The sequence below is a fragment of the Symphalangus syndactylus genome, chromosome 24 (assembly GCF_028878055.3).
Source record: "Symphalangus syndactylus isolate Jambi chromosome 24, NHGRI_mSymSyn1-v2.1_pri, whole genome shotgun sequence".
NCBI lineage: Eukaryota > Metazoa > Chordata > Mammalia > Primates > Hylobatidae > Symphalangus > Symphalangus syndactylus.
In genome coordinates this window covers 10432271-10450661 of record NC_072446.2, presented here as the reverse complement: position 1 = coordinate 10450661, position 18391 = coordinate 10432271, and the positions used below count along the sequence as shown (strand labels likewise).

Here is an 18391-nt window from a genome sequence, read left to right as displayed (position 1 = left end):
AAAGCCGCCGGGAGAGAAAAGCTGCCGGCCTCCCGCTCACGGCCCATCTTCTGTTCCACCAGGATCTCTCAGCATTTGATCCTGCATTCTGAGGTGGCAGCACCAGGGCTGGCCCTATCAGAATCTGACATTTCGAAAGCTGGTGTCTGGGTCTGCCCAGGTTCTCATCAGCTCTGCCCGGCTGTCCCTCCAGCTGCACCTGGAAGCAGGGCTGAGGCTGCCCGCTAGGCACTGGAGTTTAAGACGCTCCTCTTTTATTTTCCAAGGAACTTCCCATCACACAGGGCTCCTCACGCCAGGAAACTCGGCTGTTGGGGTGGGAAGGGGAGAAAGGGAGGTGGAAAGGGGACAGGAGGCAGGAGGGGGAGATGGATGGGAAGAGGGAAGAGGGTCTGAAGATGCCTGGACTTCAACCCACTGGTGCTCATCCAGCCTCCTGGGAAAACAGCCCTGCAGAGCCCCGTGCAGGAGGAAATGGATTTTAACTGGATTCACAGAGAGCAGGTCAGACCTCCATGAGAATTCCTGATTGTGCAGGATCAACTCAGCCCTCCCTCTTCACCTTACTGTCCAGCCACCTGTGGGTCCCTGTGCCCCGAACACCCTCCCTGGGCCTCACTGTCCCATTCCCTGCCCGGAAGGCCTCCTAGCAAAGCTGGCGCTGAGCCTCCCCACCCGGCGCACCTGTGCCCTCCTCAGCTCCCTCCAGGCTGGCGCTGTTGCACCTGTGCGGTTGGAGGTCTTCCTCAGGGGAGGGGGCCTGAGGCCTGCAGGGCCTCCCCAATCCCCTCTCCTGTGCCAGATCCTGAATGAGGGGAGGGGGACAGTTGAGTCCTGTCTCAACAGCACGCAGCCACACTTCAGACCACTGACTTATTTTATCTGTGGACCACCCATCGTTAACGCTCTCTGAATTAACTCAGCTGTTTTGTATGGCTCCTACTGAACAATGACACCTGTGAGATCAATGGCTGTGCCAGTCATTCCTGCTCAGGGGAACATTAGAGTCACAGGATGGTTTTCTGTGGTGGGGTACCCTTACCTGCTGCAGGATGCTGGCCTGTGCCACCCAGCTAGACTGGTGATGCAACGCGGAGCAGGGTCCTTACTCCATGTCTCCCCACCTGTCACTGGGGACCACGGCATGCTCCTACATATACAGAGCGAGCATGTAATGAGTGGCTTGTGGCTGCAGGAGAAACCTCTCCAGCTGTCCCTATGGCCCTCCCAGTGCCCTCTGCACACCCAGTTCCTACACGGTCCTCCAGAAGAGCCCCTGGTTACTCCCAGAGCCCTTCACAGGCATGATCTTCCGGGGGCCTGAAGCACACCAGTGAGATGGGCAGGCAAGTGGAGAAACTGAGACAGGCTGTCCAACTGGCCCAGGGTTTCCCAGAAGCCCCAGCTCATTCCTCTAGATCCTTGGGCTCGCTGGTCTAAAGTCTGGTGATTACCAGGCGGGTGGGCTGTTCAGACCTGTGCACAGTAAAGAGCTACTTACAGTGGAGTTACTGGATACATGTGCCCCAGCCTGGAAAACAAGCCATGCCAGTGAACGTCCAGGTCGACTTAGGCCTGGCACAACTGCTCGCCTTCTCAGACCTCACCCAAGTGCCCTCCACTTTGGGCAGGACACCAAGGAATGAATGGCAGGGCCTGCATTCCCGGACCTGGGCACTACGTATATTTTTAGCCTCTGCCTTCCTGGGTATTTGCAGGGTGGCTAATGTTCTCAGGGAGCCACCAGCTGCACACCCACTGGCTGGGCAGGCACTCAGAGGTCTCTGGGAACTGCACCCTCCCTGCCTTCAGTCCTGGGGCTCAATAGCCAGCTCCTCTTTCAAGGCAGAATCAGCTCCTGCTAGTGAAACATGCACCCCACCCCCAACACAGCCAGCAGCTTGTAGCTCAGAAACTAGGAGGCATGAGTACAGGATCTATGACCTTGGATTTCCTTACTTGGAAAATGGGGTGGGGTGGGGGGACAGAAGGACTTTGACTCCACACGGGATCACCAGGCCAGGTCACTCAGGAGACCTGGTTGGCACCTCCTCTTGACAGGTGCACCCTGTATGTCCAAGTGGGGAAGGATGTGCTATGTTGAGAAGCTGAGAGTCCGGGTCGCGCTTCCCAGGGCCAGATGCCCCAGTCGCTGGAGACCTCTCTTCCCTGAGCTGGGCTGACTCCATGGCTTTGCTGTCTCTGTTCTCTTCCTGCACATGATGTTCCAGGAGCCAAAAAGCAATTCTAGAAAGTACAGGTCAATCTTGGCAGATGAAACTGAATTTTCCCTCTTCTCTTCTGCTTCCTGTGTCCCCTTCCTTAAACTCATCACTGTTCTCTTACTGGCCATTGCTGGACTCTGGTGGGAGCAGGTTGGCTTCACCTTTGTGAAGAGACAAGAGACAGTGTGATGTGGCCCCAAGCCTGTGGAGGATGCCACCAGGCCAGACTGCAACTTCCCTGCATGTGACTCCCCGGTGCTGGGCCTCTGTTTCCCCTTCTGTCAAATGGGGAGTCACAGCGTCTATCCTGCAGGGCAGGTAAGATCTTCTTAGTATAGTCAGAAACACGTTTTAGGTCCTTACCAAGTCCACACTTACACAAACAGGTGAATTAAATATTTCACAAAATAATACTTTCACCATGCGAGATACTATTATTTTCTTATTTTCCTTTAGAAATAGGGTCTTGCTGCCACCCCTGAGTGCAGTAGTCCAATGACAGCTCATTGTAGCCTCCAACTCCTGGGCTCAAGTGGTCCTCCCGCCTCTGCCTCCACCTCCCCAGGAGCTGGAACTACAAGTATGTGCCCCCATAGTCGCCCAGTTTTTTTTTAAGTTTTTTTTTTTTTTGTGGGGATGGGGTCTCCATATGTTGCCCAGGCTGATCTCAAACTCCTGGCCTCCAGTGATCCTCCCGCTTCGGCCTCCCAAAGTGCTGAGATTCCAGGCATGAGCCACCCACCACGCCATCTGATATTTTCTATCTTATTCTATTTCATTTTTATTATTATTTTTCTTGAGACGGGGTCTAGCTCTGTCACCCAGGCTGGAATGCAGTGGTGAGATCTCTGCTCACTGCAATCTCCACCTCTCAGGCTCAAGCGATTCTGCTGCCTCAGACTCCCGAGTAGCTGGGGATTACACGTGCCTGTCACCACGCCCGGCTGATTTTTTTGTATTTTTAAAGTAGAGACCGGGTTTCACCATGTTGCCCAGGCTGGTCTTGAACTCCTCACCTCAAGTGATCCGCCCGCCTCCGCCTCCCAAAGTGTTGGGATTACTACAGGCGTGAGCCACCGCGCCCAGCCTGCTGCATTTTTATAGTCACCACCCACTACTTTTTTTTTCCAGGACCCAATATTGGTCCCTGATCTGATGATGATCACGGTCAAGACGGAGGCAAAAAAAGCACACACCACGAGCCCTCGGTCACTAATCACGCGGAGTACACGCGGGGAGGGCCCGCAGCTAAGCGACTGCGGGCGGCCGAGCTTCCTCCACGGCCGGGGAGGTGGGCAAGGCCTCCGGGCCGCAGCCCCAGGTACGAGCGGAGGCTCCGAGGCCCCCGGTAGCCAGTCAGAATTTATTTTAAGGGAAATGGAAAGCTGCGGCAGGCTTTGGGAGGAGGGGCAGGATTAAAAGAGAAAGTGTGCTCAGCATGTTATATTTAGAGGCTGCCACGCCGGAAGCGCCGCCTTCCCGGGAGCTGCCGCCGCGCCCGCCCCCCGCCGGCACCTGGGCACTGGGGCGGGAGTCCCGGGGCTCCCCGGGAACACCCGGCACCCAGGGCCTCCCCCACTCCCCGGTCCCCCATGAGGGTGAGGACTATAGGCGCATCTGGCCCAAGATAGGGGAGTCGTCCGGACTCCACTTCTGTAGGAGGGGAAACTGAGGCCAAGGGGGCAAAGCCCCCGTGTTCGCGGCGCCCAGGGTCCGGGGCGGGGCCGGCACGCGCGAGGGCGGGACCTGGCGCTCCTCCCCGGTCCCGCCCACTGAGCGTGCAAACCGCAGCCGCCCGCCCACGCGCACGCGCGCTCCGCCCTGGCGGCTTCCCACCCTTCCCCCAGCCCGCTCAGTCTCGTGCTCCCAGCTCGGCTAGGGGCCCTCCGGGAGCCGGCCGACGGGGGGCGGAGCCCGGGGAGACCCACCCCCGGCCAGCGGCGCCTTGCTGCGCAGGAGCGACGCGCGGGCCCGCCCCCCAGCTGGCGACCCGGCCATATTTAAAGGACGGCGGGCGCGGCGAGCCAATGGGCGGCGAGCGTGAGGGGGCGGTGCGTGGCGGCGCGAGGCCCCGGATGTGGCTGCGGCGGCCCCTCCTCCCCCGCGCTCCTCTCAGAGCCCCGGTCGCGCGCCCCTCCTAGGTTCGCTCGGTGCCCGCGCAGGTCCCTCGGGCGGTGGCGAGGAGGCGCCTAGGCGGAGGCGGCGGCGGGCGGAGGAGCGCAGGGGCGGGCGGCCAGGCCACTGCGCGGCGGCGGAGTGGGCCGCGGCCCGGTGCTCGTTCCTCCCCGCGACCCGACGCACCCCGGCCGCCGCCATGAGCGGCTCCTCAGGCACCCCGTATCTGGGCAGCAAGATCAGCCTCATCTCCAAGGCGCAGATCCGCTACGAGGGCATTCTCTACACCATCGACACCGACAACTCCACCGTGGCGCTCGCCAAAGGTAGCGGCCGCCGCCCGCCCTCGCGCCCGCCGGCCCCAACCGCCCGAGCCCGCGGAGCCCGCTGACCCCCGTCCGCCAACAGCCCCGGCCCGCGCCGCCCTCCCCGCCCCGGAGCCTGGCGTTGAGACTCCCGTACCACCCCGGAGCCTGGCGCCCAGACCCCGCCCAGGACCCACCCAGGGCACCCCCGGGCCGAGATCCCCTGCCCACGCCTTCACCCCGGACGCCCCCGAGGCGCCCCCTTCCCGCGCGCCACCCTCCCCCAGCGTAGCCGGCCGCACAATGGTCTCCCTAGGCTCCCAGGGCGGCGTTATCGTGCGCGGGCGCCGGGCGGTGTTTGGTGAGGGGCGGGTCCGGCCCCCGCGGTGCCGCCCCCTCGGCCGCCCAGCCCACCTCTGCAGGTGCCGGCTCCGAGGAGCAGGGCGGCTCCCGTCAGCGGGCCTCCTCCCCGCCAGCCTGGGGGGGATCCCTGCGGGGGAGCCTCGAGGTCGGGCGGCGAGGCCAGTGTCCCGGCCTCTCCCGAAGGCTGGGGGTGGGGTCACAACACTCGAATCCTGCAAGCCCTTCTGGAACCTATTAGACAGCTGGGGCCTTGATCCTGAACAAATACCGCGTCCTAATGCAGCCTCCTGCCAAGGCAGAAGCATCCGTTGGCAGCCAGATGCCCCGGTTTAAACGGTTCTCCTGCTCTATCCTGACCTTCCCACTGTGGGGCTTACCTTTTGGTGACAGCCGCCTATGGGCGCTGGTAACCCGCTGTAGCCGCTGGGAGGCTTACAGGAGAGGAGCTCTTCTTTAGAGTCAGAATCTCTGAGGTTGTTGAAGCAGCGGGTGGTCCAGAGTTTCTTTGTCTTCATCACCCAGAGAAGATGGGGAGTGCACTTCCCCTGCCTCTCGGAGAAAAGTGCCGGTGGAGCCACGTCTGCCTAAGCCCGTGTGTGTGCTGGATCTGGCGCTAGGCTCCCAGGGGTTCTTGAAGTGTCTAGACGCGTCTGAAACGCTGCTTAGGTCACAGGGAACCTCATGTGTAGAAGAACGCACTCATTCCAAACAGGGAGTGTCTCCTTTTGAAGCCCGTCTCCTGCGTGGCTTCAGGAGCTCCTTGAGTATGCCAGGGCTATGCACTCACTCGCAGCCATGGGACCTCGCTACACTTATCACAGGAGAGCCCAGTTAGAGAAGCTGAGGCCCAGAGTAGGCCCTGGAGTTAGCAGGAGTTGTGCTCTTATCAGAGGCTGCTGTCCCACCCAGCTCTGCCCCTAGAGGCTTGCTAAAAAGAGACTTGGTAGGGCTCCTGGAAGCCTGCTGGTTAGGGGTTAGTAGGCTCAGGATTCCTTATAGATGCAGAAGCTGGGGTCAGAGGTCCATAATCCTGGGACCCCGTCTCCCTTTGTTTTCTATTACAGCTGTTCCAAGGTTTGTTGTGGATAGAAGGGTAAGGGGAACACTCGTCTAGATTCCTTTGTGAGAAAACTGCCTCCTCAGGTGCAATGTGTGGTGAGGCTTTGGGCATAAAGCAGCCAGCTGGCTGTTTGATCTACAGAGTCAAATGTGAACAGGAGGCCTTATGAAGCAAGCCTTGTTTTGCTGAGAGCTCTGTACGTTGGTGCCTTCGCACGTGAAACTGTCAGTCTGTGAAATTGTTCCTTGTCATCTTTGTGATCTAGAACTGTCTGTTGTCTGGAGCTTCACCAATTGGTGCGTTATCAGCACTGTCCACTGAAAATCACTGTCCACTGAAAAACAAGTAGTTGTTGAAATGTGGACCTGGGGTGCTGCGTTGTGGCTCTGAGCAAGTGTCGCCGTCTTTTGGAAGGCCTGGGAGCGGTAGTGTCAGGGTTGATTGAACTGGCTGAGGACAACAATAACGCTTCTCTTTCTCCACTCATAAGTGAGGTCCTTTGGCACTGAAGACCGTCCCACAGATAGGCCTGCGCCCCCCAGAGAGGAGATTTATGAGTACATCATTTTCCGAGGAAGTGACATCAAGGATATCACTGTGTGTGAACCTCCGAAAGCTCAGCACACACTCCCGCAGGATCCCGCCATTGTTCAGGTAAGTGTGCCACTGTCCCTCTGTGCATGCTGTAAGAGACGCTGGTTTCCATTTGGAGCTTGGTAGCATGTTTGGTCAGAATGCTCAATGTGAGGAATAACCTTTTTTTTTTTTTTTTCTTTGAGACAGTCTCGCTGTGTCGCCAGGCTGGAGTGCAGTGGCGCAATCTCAGCTCATTGCAGCTTCGGCTTCCCGGGTTCAAGCGATTCTCCTGCCTCAGCCTCCCGAGTAGCTGGGACTACAGGCGTGCACCACTATGCCCAGCTAATTTTTGTAATTTTAGTAGAGACGGGATTTCACCATGTTGGCCAGGATGGTCTCAATCTCTTGACCTTGTGATGCACCCGCCTTGGCCTCCCAAAGTGCTAGGATTACAGGCGTGAGCCACCACACCCGGCCTGAGGAATAACCTTTTAATGAAAAGTGGCTTAACTTTTGTCCGGGCTGTTGCTGCTCTCACAGAAGGTGTTGATTCTTGTAGCACACACGGTAGGTGGTGTGTGCTGTGTCGCATGGCTCTTAAGGAAGGAGACCTGGGGCGTTGGGTGTGCGTGCGTGCGTATGTAGTGTAGAGTGGTATGAGTGGATGCTCCTGGACCTGTGATGTTTGGGGCATAGCGTTTGCCCTTAGTTTCTGGTTGGAGAAGTCTGAGCCCTGAGCAGCTGCTGTGAGTGGCGTGACATACCTGCAGGGACTGCAGGGCTTGCCCTCGGGTTACGCCCAGACGTTCCATGCTGCTGTTGTACAACACCAGATTTGCAAGTCTGATGCCATGTGCCTGCTTGTTGGGTTATGGCTTATTTTGCCCATGCTCACCAGGGAGCCCAGATTAATATTTTCTTCACTTTTAAACTTAAATATTCACTAGCTCCTCTGGGGTTCAGACTTCATTAGGTTCTATGCTGAGCACCCATCCTGGAAGGTGGGGTCACACAGGGCGGGCTTTGGGAGCAGTGGGAAGCCATCTGATGGCTTTGAGTTAGGAGAAATTTGGGTTAGAATTACATGGACAAGACGCCTGTAATCCCAGCACTTTGGGAGGCCGAGGCGGGCAGATCATCTGAGGTCAGGAGTTCAAGACCAGCCTGGCCAACATAGCAAAACCCCGTCTCTACCAAAAATACAAAAATTAGCTGGGTGTGGTGGCAGGCATCTGTAATCTCAGCTACTTGGGAGGCTGAGGCAGGGAGAATCGCTTGAACCTGGGAGGCAGAGGTTGCAGTGAGCTGAGATCACGCCATTGCACTCCAGCCCAGGTGACAGAGCAATACTCTGTTTCAAAAAAAAAAAAAAAGGAATTACATGGACAGGTGAAACTGGAACTGAAATGCTGTGGAAAAGGCAGCTCTCACCATACTGGAAACTTGCACCCCAAGGGCTCCTCCAGCATCTCAAGGGTGCAGGCTGATGGGACAGTGCTTGTTTCCCAGCTGAACAAGCGCCCTGATGAAGGCGTGCGGGGTGATGGGATGGCCTTCGCCGTTCTCACCCCATGTCTCATTGTTCAGTCTTCCCTGGGTTCTGCCTCCGCCTCGCCCTTCCAGCCGCACGTGCCTTACAGCCCTTTCCGAGGGATGGCGCCCTACGGCCCGCTGGCGGCCAGCTCCCTGCTCAGCCAGCAGTATGCCGCCTCCCTGGGTCTAGGTGAGTGACCTGTTTCTGTCCGGTAAACTACCCTTGCATGTAACTGTCACTGAGTGGAGCGATGGAGCCTGAGGGTGGGGATATGCATTCTTGTCATGCTCAGCTCGTAGACTCTTTTGTTGCACACTTAGTAAATTACCCAGTGCAACTTCAGCTTGTGAGAGCATTTAGTAACTACTCAACTGAAAGTAAAAGAGGCAGCAGCCTGAGTGTTGGAACAGAAGAATCAAATCAAAATTCGTTCGAAGAGTCAGGGCGGATCTAAGTGGAAGTCCTGGGCCAGGCATAGTGGCTCACTCCTGTAATCCCAGCACTTTAGGAGGCCAAGGCGGGTGGATCACACGGTCAGGAGTTCGAGACCAGCCTGGCCAACATGGGGAAATCCTGTCTCTACTAGAAATATAAAAATTAGCTGGGTGTGGTAGGACACACCTGTAATCCCAGCTACTTGGGAGGTTGAGGCATGAGAATTGCTTAAACCTAGGAGGCAGAGGTTGCAGCGAGCTGAGATTGCACCACTGCACTCTAGCCTGAGCGGCACAGTGAGACTCTGTCTCAAAAAAATAAATAGGTGGAAGTCCTGGTATATCTGCTTCAAAGAAGAAATAGCTGATATATATGTAGTATTACAGATGAGGTCTAGCTATTTGCACATTTATAAGCCTGTAAATATAGAAGTGAAATACAAACCCACCCATCATGTCCCTCATTCTACTGTAAGTACCTCGCTCAATAATGGTTTCAACCGAGATTGGAAAACCCCAGAGTATGAGTCTGCCTTGTCCTTGACCTGGACCTGGCTTTGCAGGTGGGCTCAGAGTGTAGAATTGGCAGGTGATCCACCGCCCTTGCTCAGAATCCCACATGAAGTAGTGAGACAGGGAACCCTAAATGAGGTCTGTAGGCCACTTGCTGCTACAAATCATGCTTGTCTTGGTTGCTGTTCCTAGTGTGACAGGTGGCCTTCCCAGCCCAGCTCTCTATGTTTCTAAAATGTGTTTGTATGACAGAATCCTACAAGAGGTTGCTTGGCTCTTTCCAAGCTTGCTAGACACAAGACAAGTGTATCGTGACTTATTTGTGTGCTTTCTTTTTGCTCTTTCTCCTTTATCTTCCTTTAGAGAAGTTGGTAAGCCCTCCAGCCTCAGCCGCTGCTTCCAGCCCTAGCTCTTCTCCATCTCCACAGCCCGTTTCAGAGCTTGACTTGTCCTCAGAGCCACAGCAGCTCACTGCCAAGGGTAACAGCAGTTTGGGAGAACTGCATGCTGTCTTGCAAACCATTCTGAGAGCGAGGGGTAAAGCAGCAAACAGAATGACAGTAGCTGTAGCAGATCATTTGCCAAGCCCATGCAGCCGCTGAGCTGCTTGTTTGCTTCAGCATGTAGTCCTGATTTATGAACTCTCAGTGTTAAAGAAGGGATTACAAAGAATCAGCGGAGTAGTTTGTTCTCTCTCCCTGGGTCCAGGTTCTCTGTTGACCTGTACCATGACTACCACATACGAGAAACTTCAGTGTTCACAGAAAGTCATTTCCCTGGGGTTTTTGCTGGGTCCTAAATGTGTTCTAGAGTGCTGCAGGGGGGACTCCCCGAAGCACCTGACATGCCTGTGCTGCTCTTTGATCTGTGTGGTGCATAGGTCACTCGTTTAGGGGATTCAAAATTAGGGGCTTGGGTGACAGTCGCCAACTGTTTGGCCAGGTGGACAGTATCAGCCTGATGGCCAGCTGGCCAGTGCTGGTGTACACCACCTATCTCTGTGCTGTGGTGGCAGCGGCACCTGTGGGGTTTCTAGACCTTTCCTCACATTCTACTCATTTCCCCTGAAGTTCTAAAATTCACACTGACGATCTTGTGTATGTTTGTGTTACACGTAGCACCCTGACAAGCTGAACCATTGCCATTACCCGGCCCTGGTCCAGGATGATGCCTGGGCTTTCCTTATGGCACACAGCTGCTGTCAGTCTGTCATTCTGCAGGTGCTGCTTTCCAAATCCTGCATGCACGCTGTGTATCTGAGTTACAGAGTAGTCATTTTTTTTTCCCACTTAAAAATGACACAGATACTTCTATTGCTCTTAGGATCAGTTACCTAAACCTGCTCATAGGGCAAGACTTTGTTTGAACTAGTTGGTTGTGTAAAAAGCAGACAAGCCCCATATCCATGCCCCTGCAGTCACAGTATGATCAGGAAGCAGGCAGTGCTGTGTTCGTCTCCCGGACATGCTGAGTGAGACAATCAGTGAGAAAGTGGCCCGGGTGCATTCCCGCCAGAGGACGCTTGCCAGACCTCTATGCAGAGTCGTTCCAACCTGCCCTCTGAGAGCTTCTCTTGATCTGGTTACAAGGAATTTTTCTACAGTCAGTTTTTTTTTCATTTGTATTCCATAAAAACAGATAAGATGCCCAGTCTTCATGTGTATTGGGCTGTTCCTCTAATAATAATTACCCTGTGGTTAGGGTGCCTTTTCTGTTTCAGATCTCTGTTCACTTACACCCAGTCCCACATTGTCCTGTTTAGAGTCCCTACAGGTCCTGGAACTTTGGAAAGGGAGGAGATGGAGAGAGGTGGGTGGTGCTTCCCTTTTTCCTCCTGGTTCGGAGGGCCTGGTTTCTGAGGGTTCATTCCCTGTGCATAGGCCTCGGACTGCAGTTTCATAGGCACAGCCCCTTGCCAAAGGCTACCTAGGAGCCCTTTGTGTCTTCATGATGAGCCTTTGCCCTTGAGAGAAGTGTAGGCTGCTACTGTCTCGGAAGTCAGGTCCTGCTTCATCATTTTTAGTTTTATTGTGCCTTAAGTGGAAATGACAGTGTTCTAGAATTTAACTTCAGAATTTGATCACTGCATTTTCTAGAAAATTCCAGGCTGGGCTGGTTCTTCTCCAGTATGGACCAGAATGAAACAAATTCTCAGATCCTGAATTCATCAGGATCTTGGGGCTGCTGAGCTCCTTTGGGATTGGAGCTTGTGTGGTTTTAAGAAAGCTGTTTCCACACTGCTAGGGAGGTGCCTGTTTGTAGACATGTTGTTTTTCCTGTCCTTAAGGTTCCCTAACTTGGGAAGCTCAGGGCTTTGGGAGTGGGGAGTCCAAAGATGAACTGGCCTTGGTGCTGCCCAGTGACTTGGCCTTCTTTTGCTGCCTGGGCTAGCCTCAGAGGGAACGGCCCAGTCTGGGGGTGCTTTGCCTGGATTTGGTAGAACATCTAGGCAATTGCCCTCCTTTCCTTCCTGACATGCCAGCAGAAGAGAAATGCCTGGAGATGTAAGGCTTGCTTCTTTTCTCTCTGTTTTTAAACCCTCCTCCCCTCCTCAATTCAGGAGCTGGTTTTCCATCCATCCCAGTCGGCAAGAGCCCCATGGTGGAGCAGGCTGTGCAGACTGGTTCTGCTGACAACCTGAATGCTAAAAAGCTGTTACCTGGCAAGGGAACCACAGGGACGCAGCTCAACGGTCGTCAGGCCCAGCCAAGCAGCAAGACGGCCAGCGGTACTTGAACACATCTTTTCCTGGAGTTTGCTTGATGTTCTAAAAGTGGCACGCTACTTCCTGGGCCATTTTATTTTTTTTTATTAAAAAAATACTACTCCCCCATCCTAAGTCCCATGTGCTTTTGCAGGGCAGGCCTGTGCAGCAGCCTCCTGCGGTGCCGCCCTGGCCGCGTGCCCCGTGGTGGTGGGGCCTGCTTCCACAGCTGGGTTCTGGCTTCCGGCTTCTGTAGGAGCTTTGCCTTACTCTTCCCTTTTGCGCCTTAGATGTAGTCCAGCCGGCAGCTGTGCAAACTCAAGGGCAGGTGAATGATGAAAACAGAAGACCTCAGAGGAGGCGATCAGGTAACACCTGTTGCCACTTGATTTCTGGGGCCCACGAATGATCAGGCTGAGCTCTGCTTGCCTTCCTGCCTGCTTCTCTGGGTGACGGTTTCAGGGGTGCTGGTGTGAAGTCGCTGCTTGTGTGCTCTGTCCCCTCTGCGGCCTTGGGGGTGTGCCTGGAAACTCCTTGTGAGGTGTTTGAGATCACTGGGTTGGTGACCTACTTCAGCCAGGGCTGTCCTTCGTCCTCACAGGAAACAGGCGAACAAGGAATCGCTCCAGAGGGCAAAACCGTCCAACTAACGTCAAGGAAAACACAATCAAATTTGAGGGTGACTTTGATTTCGAGAGTGCAAATGCCCAGTTCAACCGAGAGGAGCTTGACAAAGAATTTAAGAAGAAACTGAATTTTAAAGGTTTGGCTCATTGTATGAAAATTATCCTCTGCACAGGAGTACCCCTAGAGAGTGTTAGGAGGAGATGCCTGGCTGGGTGTGGTGGTTCACACCTGTAATCTCAGCACTTTGGGAGGCTGAGATGGGTGGATCACCTGAGGTCAGGAGTTCAACACCAGCCTGGCCAACACAACAAAACCCCGTCTCTACTAAAAATAAAAAATTACCCAGGCATGGTGGTGGGCGCCTGTAATCCCAGCTACTCGGGAGACTGAGACAGGAGAATTGTTTGAACCCAGGAGGTGGAGGTTGCAGTGGGAGTGAGCCAAGATTGCGCCACTGCACTCCAGCCTGGGCGACAGAGCGAGACTCTGTCTCAAGGAAAAGGAAGAGATGCCTGGAGGAACTGGGGACGCCAGGCGGATGGTGACTGGCAGTGAGGAATTAATGAAGTGAGGTGCTGGGACGTGTGAAAATGGGTGGGATAAGGTGCAGACTGCACGGCCCAGACAGCAGAACGAGACCTGTGCTTAGAAGGTAGAAGAAGAGATCTCTGCTTTGCACAAGTCGTAGTTGATGTCTTAGCATGAAGGTGGCTCCCGAGTGAGCCCGGAGGGACCACCCTGCTAGAAGGCTATGCGCTCTGCCCCTCCTCCATCTCCACGTGTTCTGCATCTCTTTGTAGATGACAAGGCTGAGAAGGGGGAAGAGAAGGACCTGGCTGTGGTGACCCAGAGTGCTGAAGCACCCGCCGAGGAAGACCTTCTGGGGCCCAACTGCTACTATGACAAATCCAAATCGTTCTTTGACAACATCTCTTCTGAACTCAAGACCAGGTGAGAGGCTGAATGAATGAGGGGAGGGCAGTCCTCCAATCTAAAAAGGACAGGACTGAGGGCTCTCAACCTGAGGGCAGAGCTGGACTCTGAGGCTCAGGGTAGCTGTTCTAGGGTCCTGCTTGTGTTTCTGCATGATGGGCGCAGGAGTCCCAGCAGGTTGCGTGTGGGAAGCCTCTTGGGGATCCCGACCCGAGGAGTCGGCTGAGGTCGAGCCTGTTTCCTCTTTGCTTTGCTGCCCTGTCCCCACAAAGGCTAGGCTGCACCGCCCTCCCCGGCAGACCCGTGTCCACATTCAGCATACCTCACTATGCTCTGCTTGCTGGTCTCGCTGGCCTGGCGGCCTGAGGACCTTGCTTTGCAGCCTGAGGTATGGCTAGAGCATGCTCACACTGGCTTTCCTTCACTTCATTGTTTGAGGCCAGGGACCACGTGGTGTGTTTTATTTTTCACACCTAACAGCTGGTCAGAAGTCTCGCGAAGCAACCTAGGAAGTGGGTGGCATCTACAGTGTGGGCCTGGCTTGGAGACTTGGGCCCATTTGTCTTGCAGATTGAGCGCCAGACATGCCGCAGGGCATTGAAGGGGCCTCAGAAGGCAGGCTGGAGAGCCCCACCTCCTCAGGCTCATGTTCTGCCAGGGGAAAAATAGAACAGCATGTCGTGAAGGCCAGGCAGTGAGGGCGATGGGATGGGGCTGTGGACTTGATGGGAAGTGGATGGTCAGTTCTCACAGGTGGAGCAGGCTGCGCAGATGAGTGCGGGAAGTGCTTCCAGACAGGCCGAGTCTGGGGGGTGGGTTCCTGTAGGGTTTTGTAGGGCATGGCATTGACTTTGGCTTTTGTTCCAAGTGCCGCGGGAAGCCATCAGAGGGTTTTGTGCTGAAGTTGGTGCGGTCTGATGTTTTACGGCGTCCTTGGTGAGAGTGGTTGGACGATGGGCAAGTGTGGCTGCCGACTGGCCAGTTAGGGGCCAGTGCTGCAGCACAGGTGGCTTGGAACCAGGCAGTGGTGGTGACAGAGGGAAGGAGTAGAGTCTAAATGTATCTTGAAGGTGGCGCTAACAGAATTGGCCAACATGACAAGAGTCCAGAATGACTCCGAAGTCTTTTGGCCTGGGCAGCTGATGGGTGGAGTTGCTGTTTCTTTGAACACAGAAGTCTGTGGGAGCAGCAGGTTTCCGGCTGAAGAGGAGCTCAGGGTGGGTGTGCTGCCGGAGCTGTGGTCTGTGTCGGTAGGAGTGCTGGCTGGGAGTGCTGGGCGCACAGTTGGATGTGGGAGATAGTTTCCCACCAGCGGCTTGTTTGGGTGGCATGAGTGTCCATGCTGTATCCCTGTCTTTCCAACCCCCAAAGCAAAAGCATCACATTCCAGGGACCTCGTTCCATCTATCCTAGCCCCCTCCTCGTCTAGGAGGGTCCACTTCATGCTCCGGTCTCAGGTCTCCTGGGCGCCTGGGCCTCCTCCCCAGGGCTCCTGTCTGTGCTCAGAAAGCAACAGGGGCTGCCTTGGTAGCCAACTAGTATCACTGCTTGCCTGTGGTGACAGAGATGATAGAGATGGATCCTGAGCCCTCACCCATGTGGGGATAGTCCTGGTTGGAAATGTGGCAGGGAGCCGCTGGGCTCCAGAGCTGACGGGGCCACCCCTTCCCTGTAGCGGCCCTGGTGAGTCTGTCCCTCCTTCCCTGGGCCGCTCTGAGGACGAGGCCTGGCCAGAAGCCTGGGAGTCAGTGCCTGCTACAATCAGCATTTCCTCTATGGTTTAGCTCCAGGCGGACGACTTGGGCCGAAGAGAGGAAGCTCAACACGGAGACCTTTGGAGTGTCAGGGAGGTTTCTTCGTGGCCGCAGTTCTCGGGGCGGATTCCGAGGAGGCAGGGGCAATGGGACCAACCGTCGCAACCCCACTTCCCACAGGGCTGGGACTGGCAGGGTGTGAGGGTGCAGCCAAAGGTGAGTGGATGAGCCTTCTGGACGCTTTGGTGGGAGGGTGTAGGGTCAGGCACACCTGGAGAGCTTAGGAAGGTGGGGAGCAGGCTCAGTTTCCCAGGCAGAAGAGAGGCCCAGAGGTGTAAAAGCCAAATCGAGGGCCGCGACCCTGAGTCACCCAAGGGGCTCTTGGCCAACTTAAACCTGCATCTGTGGGGGTAGGACCCAGGCCCCAGCATTCTCCAAATGAGATTGCAGGTGTGGGAGGTGAGGTGGTGTGAGAGTCGCATGGGCTGGGGCTCGCCACCGAAGTGAAACCAGCCGGCAAGACCTTGCTCCAAAGCCAGTGTCTTGGCCCAACCTGGCCCTAGATGAATCAGAGGCTTCATTTTTAACAAGGTCCCAGTGGATTTGTGGGCACCTTAGGGTTTGGGCAGTGTCCCACATGGGGTGCCTGGTGCCGACCCCACCCAGGGCCTTGGGACAGCCAGGTGGGCCCTGGAAGGACTAGGCCTCCTGCCACTAGCTGCCTCCCTGTCCCCAGTGTATTGTACAAGTAGGATTCTCAGAGTGGGCTGTGAGAAGAATAGGGGTAGCCAGCCTGACTCTGGGGGCAGGAGGGAGGCTGAGTGGCTTCTGCTCGCCAGCAGGGGCAGCAGTGCCAGCTTATCCCAGCAGATGCTTGACCTCCTGTCATCTCTTGCAGGCTCCTACCGAAGTGGCGCAGAACTGATGCTGTGTGTGTCAGGACGCGAGGAAAGCGCTGCACTTACAGGAGAAGCGGCCCCTTTGTTTACGGGGTTTGGAAGAGGCCCATACTGCTACTTATGTTTTGGACTTAACTGAACTTGGACATGGTCTGAGTTAGAACCACTTGTTTTGGGGAAGTATTCATGGGTAACCTCTTTGAGGTCTCCTTACCTGTGTTTCCTTTTTAGTTGCGCATAGCCTAATTCTAAGGTTTTGGTATTTTGCAAAAAGGTTTCTATGGTGAAAGATGAATCCTTACTTTGTGACTTTTTTTTTTTTTTTTAATGACAGCTTTGACTTTTAAAAGTGGAACCAAAACTCAGTTGGCGGAGGTGGCAGCCAAGTGCATCTCTGCAACCCAGCTGGCCCCTGGTGCTGCTTGCCTGGCACCCCCACTGCCAAGGGTGGGGTCTCAGGAGTCAGGCAGGGCCAGCACAGGGTGATGTGGGGGGGCAGGGGTGGGTGGGTGGAGGGCACGGAAGGGGTTGTCCCATGGATCATGTTGTATAAGTGAACCAGACCACCCTGATGGCATCCACAGTGATGTCAAGGTTGGGGCTGGCCAGGGGTGGGTGGACTAGAGGCATTTGGGAGTAGTGGCCAGGGGCCCTGGACGCCAGCCACGGAGCTGCTGCACAGAGCCCGGTGTTCACAAGCTTCCAGATTGGGGTTGGAGCCTGGGATGAGCCCCGGCAGCGCCTTGGCCCTTCTGTGGTCCCTGCCAGCCTCTGAGCTGGGCCGGTCAGTCATTGCTGGCCTCTGGCCACACACTGGTGTTCTCATCCACTTGGAAACGAGCCAGTCTTTTCTGCAAGGTCAGTTGACCAAGAGCATATTTCCCCTCTGTTGTACATCGTTGTTTTGTGTTTGTGTTGTCACAGTGGGTGGAGGGAGGGCGGGGTCTACATTTGTTGCATGAGTCGACGGGTCAGAACTTTAGTATACGCATGCGTCCTCTGAGTGACAGGGCATTTTGTCGAAAATAAGCACCTTGGTAACTAAACTCCTCTAATAGCTATAAAGGCTTTAGTTCTGTATTGATTAAGTTACTGTAAAAGCTTGGGTTTATTTTTGTAGGACTTAATGGCTAAGAATTAGAACATAGCAAGGGGGCTCCTCTGTTGGAGTAATGTAAATTGTAATTATAAATAAACATGCAAACCTTTAAAATCTTTTCTGATGCTCTAAGAATCCTGTTGACTCTTCTGCCCAAGTCACCTCTGCATCATGTCCAGGTCTGGAGCACACACTTAGGCTGGTGGAATTTGGGGAGACTTGGGCCCTGTCAGGTGATGGAACAAGGTGGCTGACCCAATTGGCCGGGTGAAGTGTGGCCAGCAGACCCAGGTTTTCCCTGTGGGCCACGCTTCTGGGATGAATGGCTCTGCTCTCAGAAACTGGATATAAAGTCCTTTTAAAAACCCAGCTCACAGATAACACCTGTTATCATAAGCAGTGGCCCCTTTGCCACCTTCCTGCTGCCTCCAAGCTCCCCAGCTCAGGAGCGTTCATGTTCTCAGGCACCGTAGAGCATGTTACACAGCCATGAGCGAGCTACACCCTGGACCCACACAGAAAAACAAAGACATGGCTGGTTCTAGGCTCAGAGCATCCCATTTTAGTCTAACGGGTTTCCAGGTGACCTTAAAAGTGGCCCTCAGGACGAGGAGACACATCAGCTGCATGGCTTCTCCTTTCATTACCTGCCTGTGGCCATCAGGCTCCACAGCAGAACTGCCAGCGGGGGGCCCTCCATTTCTTGGGTGGGGGTAATGGATATCCTTGATCAGCAGAAAAATAAATGTTATGTATGTCAGATACTGGTGGCCACAGCCCTCACCCAGCTAGATGACTTGGTGAAACGGGTATTGCCTTCCAGAGAATCTCAAGGTAGTCAGGTTATCGCGTACCACCTGACCTTGCTGTTAAAATGTTGTTTTGACAATTGCACATTTTATGCTAAGCTCAAAATGTATCTGGGCCCCTTTACTCCTTTTTAGAAGATAGGTGCCCAAAACCAAGGACCAGAGGAGGATCTAAAAGCCTTAAACTGCTGGACTAGAAGTCAAAACACAGGAAAGGGCAGAGAATAGCCAGAACCAGTCTTCAACAGAAAGTAGGGGGCAGACGTCAAGACGTGGTCTATGAAAGTCAGACGTGCAAAGCTGCTTTGAACAAAGCTGCTCTACAGAATGAACCCAGGGCTACTTGTGTTTGTGTCTTTGACATTATACATTCATTAGGGGACTAGAATGAAGGTCTAAAAGCAAACAGAAGTCATTCTGTGTCTACAACAGAGAAATAGG

At 54.9% G+C, this 18391-nt stretch overlaps 1 protein-coding gene across 3 annotated transcripts; it reads left to right on the top strand.

Annotated features, from left to right (window-relative positions):
* The first annotated feature begins 4304 nt into the window (after window positions 1–4304).
* LSM14B (LSM family member 14B) lies at window positions 4305–17259 on the top strand. 3 transcript variants are annotated; one of them, XM_055265025.2, is made up of 10 exons: window positions 4305–4666; window positions 6559–6722; window positions 8232–8367; window positions 9489–9605; window positions 11686–11853; window positions 12120–12197; window positions 12431–12592; window positions 13257–13407; window positions 15174–15359; window positions 16042–17259. In XM_055265025.2, the coding sequence occupies exons 1-9, from the start codon at window positions 4540–4542 to the stop codon at window positions 15343–15345; spliced, it is 1275 nt and encodes a 424-aa protein (XP_055121000.1). In that variant the 5' UTR covers window positions 4305–4539; the 3' UTR covers window positions 15346–15359; window positions 16042–17259. The 3 variants fall into 3 exon arrangements, with proteins under 3 accessions (XP_055121000.1, XP_055121002.1, XP_055121003.2); XM_055265028.2 differs by lacking the exon at window positions 4305–4666 and adding an exon at window positions 4934–5198; XM_055265027.2 differs by lacking the exon at window positions 9489–9605.
* Window positions 17260–18391: the final 1132 nt, after the last annotated feature.

What these genes read in the sequence shown, in the direction of transcription:
- LSM14B (XM_055265028.2), top strand. Translation starts at nt 4,949, where the DNA reads ATGGTCTCCCTAGGCTCCCAGGGCGGCGTTATCGTGCGCGGGCGCCGG. An exon ending in GCCTCTCCCGAAGGCTGGGG is followed by an intron (nt 5,199 to 6,558) that starts GTGGGGTCACAA and finishes TCCACTCATAAG; the next exon opens with TGAGGTCCTTTGGCACTGAA. An exon ending in GAAGAAACTGAATTTTAAAG is followed by an intron (nt 12,593 to 13,256) that starts GTTTGGCTCATT and finishes ATCTCTTTGTAG; the next exon opens with ATGACAAGGCTGAGAAGGGG.